This window comes from Agelaius phoeniceus, chromosome 12 (genome assembly GCF_051311805.1).
Source record: "Agelaius phoeniceus isolate bAgePho1 chromosome 12, bAgePho1.hap1, whole genome shotgun sequence".
In the NCBI taxonomy this organism is placed as follows: Eukaryota; Metazoa; Chordata; class Aves; order Passeriformes; family Icteridae; genus Agelaius; species Agelaius phoeniceus.
In genome coordinates, this window is record NC_135276.1 from 19662963 (window position 1) to 19674219 (window position 11257).

General features: G+C 58.1%; 1 protein-coding gene across 1 annotated transcript; it reads right to left on the bottom strand.

Moving 5' to 3' along the window:
• FOXF1 (forkhead box F1) lies at window positions 1-2786 on the bottom strand. The gene is made up of 2 exons (XM_054640990.2): window positions 1727-2786; window positions 1-161 (listed from the first exon to the last, which is right to left on the bottom strand). The coding sequence occupies exons 1-2, from the start codon at window positions 2784-2786 to the stop codon at window positions 1-3; spliced, it is 1221 nt and encodes a 406-aa protein (XP_054496965.1).
• Window positions 2787-11257: the final 8471 nt, after the last annotated feature.

The window sequence follows — 11257 nt, forward strand, 5'->3', positions numbered from 1 at the left end:
TCACATAACGCACGGCTTGATGTCCTGGTATGTCACTTGTTGGTGGTAATAGGAGCCGCTGCCCGCCGAATGCATGGAGGAGGAGGCCATGGCGTTGAAAGAGAAGACGAATTCCTTTCTGTCGCACATGCTCGGAGACTGCGAGTGATACCGCGGGATGCCTGCGGGACGGGGGAGAGATGGTCAGCAGTGCGAAGAGGTTCAGGAAGAGAGGGTGAGCAACTCGGAATGGGGTTAAAAAAAATCCCAACAACCCAACCCGCCCGCCCGGCCCGCTCCGAGCGCGGATTTGGGGCTGGTTTTGGCACATCGGGGCTCCGCGGGTGCGGGCAGGTGCGGCAGAGAGAGCGCCGCGGCCCGGGGACGCGATTCCTTGCCCGGCCCGAGGGCACTGCGAGCAGAAGGGATTTGCTTTGGGGTTAAGGTTTTTTGGTTTTGTTTCAACACTTGGATTTCTTTCCTTTAGCCCCGGCTGCTTTTCCCACCGCCTCGGCCCTTGCGGAAAATCCGCCGGGTGCGGAGCGGGGCAGCTCCGTTGGCGGCGGTGGGACCGGGAGGAGGCCGGGGCCGAGAGCCGCCGGGAGCGGGGCTGTTCCCGCCGCCCCTTCCGCCACCTCGGCATGGAAAAGCGCCCCGGGAATTGGGGGTGCGCTGGGCAGGGGGTGCCCTGCCCCGGAGCGCTCCCGCCGCTCCTTTGGGTGATAATCGGAGCGTTCCGGTGAAGGCCGCGCACGGGCCCGGTGGCTCCTCGGGGCGGATTCCCAGCTCCGTTTTCCAGAGGCCCTGGATGCGCTGAGCTCCGGGAACCGCCCCGGGGCTGGAGGGCGCCCGTGGTGGGCACTGCCCCGGCACGGCCGGGACTGGGGCTCTGCCCGGGTAATGCAGCTCCGGCTCGGCCCGGCTGATGCATTTTCCCCGCTTCGCTTTGTGGTTTTGACCCGTTTGTTCTCCGCTTCGCAGCCGTTCCTGTCAGGCACGTCCCGCTCCCCCGAAGGCCCGGGGTGATGGGCAGGGACCCCAAATCAGCCCCATCACCCGCCCATGGTTCCGGGGCTCCCCCGTGCCACGAGAACCCCGCAGCCACCGCAGCCCGAGCGGAATCTGGGCAGCAAAGCGAAAGCCAGCGCTGGCCTCGTCCCTTCCGAGGCCTTTTCCCGGCCAAACACCATCTCCGGTCCAGCCTCAGGGCAAATGCAGCCCCGACAGCTCCAGGGACGAGACCGAGCCGGGGTTTTGGGTCGCGGGAGGATTTGGGGCATCCAGGCCACCGGCTTCGGTTTGGGCGGCGGATGGAGGGAGGTGATGGGCCTGGAAAACACGGCCTTGAGATGTGTGAAAAACACAGCTGATGGCGGGGAAAGGGCCGGGGTGGCACGGGGTGGGATGGCGATGAGGAATTCCTCCCTTTTCCCTCCAAGTGCCGAGGGAGGTGGGAGAGCCCAAGGGAGCATTCCTGGCCTCTCCTTCCCGCAGCTCCCCGCTGCCCGAGCCCACCGGCCTTTGGACGTGAGGGAGCCGCCTGAAAAATCGGAGCCCCGAGCCGGGAGAGCCCCGACGGGCTGCCCCCGGGAAAGGAGGCGAGGAGCGAGGACAAGGCATGTTCCCCTCGGGAGCAGCATTAAAGCCGCCCACGAAGCGGGATCCCGGCTGGCAGCGGCACCGCCGGGATCCAGGCGGGGCCCGGAGCCCCGGCCGAGGTTGCGCCTCACGCGTGGCCGCGCCTTACCTTGGAGGTCGGCGGTGTTGTGGCTGTTCTGGTGCAGGTAGGGCTGGTCCAGGGAATGCGTGGAGAGGCTGGAGGAGAGCGGGTTGGCCGTGGGGTTGCAGGGCGACAGGGGCTGCTGCTTGATGTAGGACGCGCCGGTGTTGAGGGCGGCCGACGCGCTGGGCGCCCACGCCGAGGCCGAGCTGGAATAAACCGAGTGCGGCTCCATCACGCCGCCGGCGGGGAGCAACGGGGATGCGGGCACGGAGCTGTCGTGGTGCGGGTATTCCCCGGCCGAGGAGCCGGTGCAGCCGCCCATGTAGGTGTGCCCGCCGTTGGCGGGCAGGTGGGGCACGGAGTGTCCCGCCAGGCCCATGCCCTCCACGTTGCTGGACAAATGCCCGTTCATCATCCCCAAGCCCCCTTCGAGGGAGAGGCTGTTGGGGGGGCAGGAGAGCCCGCCGGCCGAGCCCTGGAAGCCGTAGCTGTCGGGGAGGTGGTTGAAGCTGAGCCCGTTCATCATGCTGTACATGGGCTTCAGCGCCTGGCATTTCCTCCGGAACCCGCGGGGCCGGCGGCGGAACGAGCCCTCCTCGAACATGAACTCGCTGGCCGGGTCGATGGTCCAGTAGTGGCCCTTGCCCGGGCGTCCCAAGCCCTTGGGCAGCTTGATGAAGCACTCGTTGAGCGAGAGGTTGTGGCGCACCGAGTTTTTCCAGCCCTGGTAGGAGCCTCGGAAGAAAGGGAAGCGGCTCTGTAAGAACTGGTAGATCTCGCTGAGGGTCAGGCGTTTGGAGGGAGAGCTCTGGATAGCCATGACGATGAGGGCGATGTAGGAATAAGGCGGCTTCTCCGGCCGCCGGATCCCCGCGTTCGTCTTCTTCGCCTTGGGGCCGCCGCCGCCCGGGGCCCCGCCGCTGCCCGGGGCGCTGCCGGCCGCGCCGCCGGTCCCCGCGGAGGCGGCGTCCATGGCCGAGCTCTGCGGCTGCTTCTCAGCCACGGAGGACATGGGGCCGTAGCTGCTCTGCACCGGAGGAGGAGGGGGCTGAGAGGACAGAGCCTGCTGCGCTTCTGCAGTCATCTACGGCCAGGTCCGCGGCGGCCAGCCCCAGCCCCGGCCCTCCTCCTCCTCCTCCTGCCGCCCCCCCAGCGCCCCCGCCAAAGGCCGCGCTGCTGGGGGCTCGCCACTCACCCACCGCCCTCCCTCCGGCGTCCTCCCGGCCCCCCGGCGGCTTCGCTTTCCACCGGGAGACTTCACCCCTCCGTGGATAAACAAATGGAAGCGACGACACCCCCCACCCCCCCTTTTGCCTCCTCCTCCTCCTCCCACTTTATCCCTAAATCCGAGCGCGGCTGCAGAAGGCGAGCGAGAGGCGGAGGGTCGGGGGGGGGGAGGCGGGATGGGAGGGCGGGTGGAAGCGAGCTGAGCTCGGCTGCTGCTGCTGCTGCTGCGAGAGACGAGCCGGGGCCGCCGCCCGCGCCTGCCCCGCTGCCCCTCGCCGGGCCGGGCTCCCGGGGCCGCCGCCGTCCCCTCCGGAGGCTTTAGCTGGGCTGGCGCTGCCGCTGCTGCGGGGAGCTGCTTCCCATCGCGGTGGCTGTCGAGTCTGCCCCCGGTCCCGCCGCTCGCCTTCTACTTTATCTCTCGCAGCGGCGTCTGCCGCTCCTTTGACAGACGTAAGCGCGGAGCGGAGATCCCCGCCCCGAGCCGCTCCCCCCCGCCCTCCCGGCCCCGTGCCGGCCCCCTCCGCCGCCGCTCCCCGCTGGTGGGCAGCTTTTAAAGAGCCCTTTCCACGCCGCCCTGCCCTGCCCCACCCGGGGGGGCTGCACGCCGCGCCCCTGCCCGCCGCGGAGAGAACCGCGCGTGTATCTCTGTGCGTGTGTCTGTGTGTGATTTATGCCACGCGTGACCATATGAGGCTCCTCCATCCCCTCCCTGCCCCTTTTCCCAGCCCTGGAAAGCACAGACCGGGCCCCGCGGGCCGGGGAAGGGCGTGCGGACAGCGCGGAGGTTCCGCGCGTGGCGTGGGGCAGCGCGGCGCTGCCCGGCCCCGGCTCCGCGCTGCGCGCAGCTTCACCCACCTCAAACCCCCTCTTCGTGCGCTCTTTTTAAGCTCGGCGGGCCCGGGCAGGATGTTTATACTGCGCAATGTAAACACGGGCTCGGGGGTGCTTTAATAAAAAGAAATCGGCGAAAACTGCCGCTGCCTCGCGAAATGCCCTTTTCTGCCTCCGCCGCCGCGCCGGGGCCGGGAACGGGCTGCGGACCCCTCGCCTGCTCCGGAGCTGCTTTAGGGATGAGAGTGGGTTGGTTTGTTTTGGGTCGTTTGGGGTTTTTTTCAGGGGGGTGTGTATAAATCCGCGCTGGAGTTTGGCGGCTCCGTGCCCGGAGTTTGACGCTCAGCTCCGGCCGTGCCGCGGGCACACGCGGCGGGTGGGGGGCAGGAAAATAGAACACCAGAGGGGTAGAGACCCCCTTTTCTCCCTCCCCTCTCCCCCAAAAGCCACCTCTTTGAGCGCCGTGCCGCCGGCAGAGCTGTCACTCGAGGTAAGTCGCTTGAAACCTTTGTCACCTTGTCGCGGGCCGCGCGTGGAAAGCTGCGCGGTGCGGGGGTACTGACATTGTGGGAGGGCACGGGGGAAGGAGCCTGGGGTCTCAGGGCTGCCCATGTGCCGGCTGCTGCCGCCTGATCCCTCCCGACATTGGGGAAAAGAAAAGAGAAAGGAAAAGGGGGAAAAAAAAATAAAAATCCATCCCGTCCCCCCGCACGCCGCTGCAGGCCTCGCCGCAGGGCTGTGGGCGCATCCCTGAGCAAAGAGAGAGAGGGGACAGCCCCCTCCCCAAGCCCCTCGTCTTCCAGCTTCGCTTTTCAAGGTTTTAATGATAATTTAATACCTTTTAAAGGAAAGATAGGCACCGATCGGGTTTCCTAACTCCCTCCGCAGTTATTGGCGAGCAGTTGTGAGCAGCCTCCGGGGCGCCTGTCACATCTGTGGTACGACCAACAGGGATTTCACATCAGGGTTTTCTTTTTTTTTTTTTTTTTTTTTTTTACCTTTGTATCCTCACCTCTCCTGTCTTTTCCCCACTTTTCGAGAAAAAAAAAAAATCATCATCATCCTTCAGGCAGCACCGGCCCTCCCGTTCCCAGTGCAAACGGGCCCGGGACAGGCGCGGGAGAGCCCCGGGCAAGCCCCGGCCGGGGGCAGGTAGGCAGGAGGGGTGGGAGGAGGTTGGGACAGTTATTTCTGGAGTTTTTCCCTTGAGGAGGAGGAAGAGGAGCAGCTCCGGCTGCCCGGGGAGGCGGCGGCCGCTGCTCCCTCTGCGCGGAGCAGAACGCGGAGCACGGGGGCTGCTCGGGGAGCGGGGAAAGCTCCCCAAAAATCCCCTTTTTTGGGAAGCAATCACCTTCCCCGGGGCTTACATCCCCGAGGAGGCCGGAGCAGAATATTCCCTCTGCTTCTCGCTGCATTTCTTTTTATTTTTGCTGTGGGAGCGCATCTCTGACCCTGAGCTTTGCTCCGCATCGAATGTTCCCCCCCCGGCTCGCGAAAAGGGTGGATTTCTTTCTTTTATATCACTCTGCGACCGAATCTCCCCGATCTGCCCCCAAAACACCCGGGGATGGAGCTCTAAACACAGCACAAAGCACCCGTGGAAAAATCCCGTTCCAAGCGTTTGCCACCGGCAGCGTTTCCACGAGGAAATAAAATATCTCCAAGTTAAAAAATCCCCAAACTCTCCGTGGAAATCGAACTATTTCCCTTCAAAGAAAATCAGTCCCTTCACGAGTGCCCTTTCCCCCTCTCGCAATATCTTTTAGGAGGGGGAAGATTTGGTTTGCGATGCGTTTTATTACAGCTAGCAAAAGTTAAAAATGGCAATATCTCGCTCCGGGTCTTATAGGCCTCGTCGTGGGAATTTCAGAAATGTTTGGGGGTTTTAATCCGAGCGCACGAGTTGGGGAAAGGAGAGTTTTGCGGAGGAAAAGCCTGGTGTACGGGGAGGAGGAGGAGGAGGATGGTGTGAGGGAGAACGGGACTCGCTTTTGGTGTTGTCTGCTCGTGATTTGGGTGGGTTCATCGGGTCCTCCCCAGCCCCCGACGGGCAGAGATGAAAAGCAGGGAGAAAAAGAAGAAATGACAAAAATGAAATTATCATCTGGCGCAATTGGGCTCTCCCATCCCGCTCGGAGCCGCTTTCCCGACCCCTGCAACACCCCCGGCCCCGCCGCGCTTCCCAGCCGGCTCCTTCCCTCCCCCTGCCCGAAACTCGGGCCGTGTTTTGTGTAAAAATAGACAAATCCGAGCTTTCTTCCTTTTCCTGCGCCCAAGGTATTTTTCCTAGCTAATTGCTTAAGTGAAGTCAACTCGGCGAGCAGGCCGGTGTAACCCGAGGATGGAAATGGATCTAGGTGGGATTGTTCCAGGGTGCTGCTGCTCCGACAGGGGCCGGGCTGTTCCTGCGAGCCCGGACCACCCAGGCCGAGGGGAGTGACCGCCCCGTGTCCCCCTCCCCGCTGTCCTGCTTTGCATTAACACCACCCGCGGGACCCCCCCTGTTCCCCGCACCAGCCTTTCCCCCTCGCCTGCTTTGGCTTTTTTATATTTTCTTTTTTTTTTTTTTTTCAGTCGCCGCCATCCCCGTGGCCGCTGGCCCCAAATCCGCGGCGAATTGATCCCTAAATGTTTATTTAAAGGCGAGGGGGTCGAGGATGGAGGGAGGAGAGCTGGGGGAAGGTGGAAGCACCGAGGGAGAGATGTTTTTAGGGAGACGCACGCACACCCCAAATATTTTTTTGCGGGTCCATCACACGGCACCGCTTTGGACATTTCCCAGTCCCAACCTTGGCCTCTCGCATTCCTGGAGGCAAAGCCCGGTCTCCGGGACCTGGAGAAGATTTTGGGAGAGCAGGAGCCGAAATTGGGAGTGTAACAGAGCTGTCCAAGTGTCTGAAGCGGCTGCGGGGAGGTGCGGGCTGCCTGTCACCGCCGTGCCTCAGGCAGAAGTTCAGGCTTTGGTCAGAAAGGAAAAAAAAAAAAAAAAAAAAAGGAAAATTTTAATCTCCCCCTTTTTGTCTCCCTTTCCCCCCCTCTCCCCGTCCCGAGTCTTCCCCCGCCCTTCAAGCCCAGATTTTCCATGACGTCCTTCAATGAAATATTGCAGCACAGGAATTTACAGCCTTCTTCAGCCCGGGATTTTTTTGCTGTGGAGTTTTCTGGCAGGAGCCGCTCCCTGCAATACAAATCGGTTCCAGCGATAATAAGCTCGGAGCGCTACCACTCAGACACAATCGCTTCCCACAGAGATCTTCCAAATATCTCCGGGTATTTATATCCCCGCTCAGGGACGGATAGCCAGAATGCTTTCCCGAGGGGATGCTTTTGGGCTGGCTGGGATTCAGCCCCGGAGAATTTGGTACCGAGAGAAACAGCGGGGCTGAGCCGGAGCAGGGCTGGGACCCGGCAAGTGATGCTCCCACATCCCACAAATTCGCCCTTAAAGGCAGCTCGAATTGTAAATCCAAGTGTAAATCCAGGTGGAAATCCGTTCCTAAGGCATTCAGGCTTTCCTGAGCGAGGTTTCTTCCCTGGGGGGCCGGGGTTGGGGATGCTCCCAAAGCAAACAGAACCCTTGCGATGGGATTTCCCTTCTCCCAACAACTTGGCATAGCGGTGGCATCCAAACAAAATTCATAACCACCTCCAGCTTTTCCAGCACCAAATCCCGTCAGGGTAGAGACAAAATTGTGCAGGAGAAACCTTTCGATTCGCTGCTGAGCTTTTTGTCATCGGGAACCACCTCCAGCCCCCGGCGACTCCCGATGCCAAAAGTCCGGCTGGCCAAGCCGGGCCGGGGGTCTCCACCAAACGAGGAGGATGAGGGAATTCCAGGGGTTCAGCCTCATTTCCAACCGTATGGAACCTTTTTGTTGTTTTATTTTGTTTTATTTTGGTTTGGTTTGGTTTGTTTTTTCCCCAAGTTTAAAGCAAAACCCTGTCGAAATCCCATCAATGTGCCCGTGCTGGAGGAAGGGGGAATTTTAGCATCGGGCAGGCGAGGGTCACCAGCCCCATTTCGGGGCGTCCCACAAAATCCGTCTGCACCGAGAGGTGGGAGAAATTCAAACGGAATATCCCACATAAAGGAAGAACAGGTTATTTTTTTTCCACGGGTGCCAAAGCCGCAGGGAGCGTCCATTCTGGGGATAAATAACGAGCAAGGTGGCGGCGCGGATCGCTCCTAAACATGCGGGGAGATGCAGAAAACAACCACGGCGGCTTTGGGGAAAGATCCAGGCTCCCTTTTCCAGGGCACAGCACCCTGGCGGTGAGGACAGCGCGATCTCTAAGAGGAAAACCCCGAGGGGAGCCTGGGGGGACCCACTGGGTGCAGATCCAGGCGGGCTCCTTGCAGGGAAAAAGGAATTTATCCAACACGGGCTGACCCAGAGCATCACCCGGGCGGGGGTGGCAGCACCTGGGCACTGCCCTGGGCAGGTGTCGGGGTCCCCAGCAGGCAGCAGCCCTTGTCCCTTGTCACCTGCCCAGCGGGCAGAGCCACCCGGGCGGGACAGGGACAGGGACAGGGACAGGGACAGGGACAGGGACAGGGACAGGGACAGGGATGCTGAGAACGGGGATGTCCCTGGAGGTACCGGGGGAGCAAAAGCCCGGGGCGAGAAGGTCCCTGGTGCTGCAGAACCCTCCTGTTCGTGCCCACGGTGCCCAGGGACAGAGCATTGCACAAGCAGCTTTTGCTGTAGGGAAGCTCGGGGCGTTCTTGTGGAGAAAGGAAAAGCGCAGGAGCGGGGCTGGGCTGCACAACGGCCTGGTGGGCTGCGGATTTTAAACCTGATTTCTACACTCAATCCTGCACAGAAACTCCGTTTCTCCCTTTTCCCAACCCAAAACCCGGGGTTCGCTCACAAACACCGTCAGAAATTTCCGCTGTAAACAACTGCAGTTGTGCTCTCCTCGATTCTTTCTTTGCAAAGATCTGGGGATGGTTTGCCTTGGAAGATTTCCCGACAAAAAAAACCTGGTTTCCACCGCTAGAATTCCCAAATAATGATGTCGTGCACCAGCGGGTTCTGCGTGGTGCAGGTTCGTGGACCCCTCTGCTTTGCAGCTACCGGAGCAGAGAGTTAAAATCCACCAAAAATTGGTTTATCATCTTTCCCACCCCCTGATAACAGAGCAGCTCCTCCTAAATCGATCCCTTTTGCACAACCAGCACCTACTTAAATATTAAAAGCGACCTGGAGGGGCTTTAAACAATGTTCTGCCGGGAATAATAAAAAGCTCGGCTGGCGTTCCTGGGAAAGATGAGTTGTGGATACGTAAAATGCCCGAGCCAAGGTGGGAAAACTTTCCCCAGCTCAGGTTGTTGTGCCCCGAAGTTAAACGATTTCTGCAGCAAAGGGATTGATTTTTATTTCGGGGAGAATCATCCTGGCAACGGGAAGGGAACGGGTGCATCCATGTGTTCATCTTCCCGTTGTGAATATTTTTGGCTTTTGGGGTAGATGTGCCAGAGGAACTGGGAGGAATTCCGAAGCCTGAGAGGAATTTGGAAGGATTTTGTAAAAACACCCAAAAAACCCGAAAGAACGATCCATTGAAAACAAAAAAACCACCCCACCTAAAATAAAGAAAAACCGCACCAAAACTGTACCAGACCTCACTAAAAATTCGAATAATGAACCCAAAAATGGTTTTGCTTTTCCCGTCCTCAGAACCGCTCGGAAAATTGCAAAACTCCCAGCGCGATTTGCGCAGCACCCTCAGCTCCTGTCTCCCAATCTCCCTCAAATTCAAGTTTTTAAAATACACCAACTAATTTTGCACTAATCCTCTTTCAAACCGGGCAGCGGAGGAGTTTCTCCGGCTCCTTTCTCGCGCAGATTTTGCGGGATACCTGCGCGCAGAGATCTGCCCGAGGGCTGAGGCTGCAGCATCACCATTTGCCTTTCAGGATTATTCGTTTCTCCTCTGGAAACGATCGAATTTGACCGCTTGGCTCAGAGCACCGCGGGCTGGAGGAGTTTTCCCCACTCGGAACCGCGGTGTCCCCCCCGTCCCACGCGTGGGCACCCCCGGGAGCGGAGCTGAGCCCCAAAAGCGATGGAAAAGTCCCGAGTGGGAGCGGGGCCGGCGGCAGAGCCCTCCCGGCTGAGCCAAACGCAAGCGAGCTGGGAAATCCGCGCTGGCACTGCAGGAAAGGGAATAGTCTGAATATTCTGTCCTCGGGAAAAGGGTTTGGAGCTGAGCTGGAGCACAGCCCTGGGTCTGGTTTGCCCCGCAGCCCCAGGAAAGGAAAACAGAAATGTTTCCAAATACTGTAATAAATGAATGTACGGAGAGATCGTGCTGGAGGGGAGAAGGGATGAAAGAGAAAAGCAGAGAATAGGCGGGATGGGCAGGAGGGAGGAAAGAAGGAAAGAAGGAGAAATGAAAGAGAGATTGGGGAGGAGAGAGAGAGAAAGAGGGAAAGAAGGAAAGAAAGAAGGAAAAAAAGAAAGAGAAAGAAAAAGAAGAAGAAAAGGAAAGAAAAGAGGAAAAGAAAGGAAAGGAAAGGAAAGGAAAGGAAAGGAAAGGAAAGGAAAGGAAAGGAAAGGAAAGGAAAGGAAAGGAAAGGAAAGGAAAGGAAAAAGAAAAGGAAAAAGAAAAGAAAAGAAAAGAAAAGAAAAGAAAAGAAAAGAAAAGAAAAGAAAAGAAAAGAAAAGAAAAGAAAAAGAAAAGGAGGAAGAAAGAAAGGAAGGAAGAAAGAGAAAAGAAAAGAGAAAGAAAGATAGAAAAGAGAAAGAAAGAAAGAAAGAAGAGAAAAATTATATAAAGAACGAGAACTAGAAGGAATACGAGAGAGAAACTGAAAGAAATAAGAGAGGAAAAGAAATTAAGACAAATGAAGAGCAAGAGAGTGAGAAATAGAGAAAGGGTGGAAAAAACCCGGAGGAATGGGGAAATGGAAAAGCAAAAAAAGGAAACAAGAATAAAAAAGAAATGAGGAGAAAGGGAAAAATAGAGGGAAAGGGGGAAAGCTGGAAGAGAGAAAGAGAGAAAGAAAGAGAGAGGAAGAAAAAAGAAAGAGACAAAGAGAGAGAGAGAGAAAGAAAGAAAGAAAGAAAGAAAGAAAGAAAGAAAGAAAGAAAGAAAGAAAGAAAGAAAATGAAATTAAGAAAAAAAACAAAGAAAAAGGGAAGAAAGGAAGAAAAAAAAGACAAAAGATTTAAAGAGAACTATTAAAAGAACGAGAGAAAAGACAAAAAGAAAGAAGCGCGAAAAAGACAGAAAAGGGGCAGAATGAAAGGGAAACCCCAAAAGCAAAAAACCCAAAGAAAGCAACACAGCGAGTACGAAAAGGGAAATTATTTCTCTGCGAAACCAAGGACACGACACAGAAAATTCAATTTTTTCCCTGGCAGACGGGGGTGAGAGGGAGCGAAGGCAGAGCCCGGAGGGGCCCGGCCGCTCTCGGTGCGCGGGGAGCGGCTCTGGGCAGGGCGGGGATGGCGCTCAGCGCTCCCTTCCCTCGCTGCTCTTTCCCCGGGG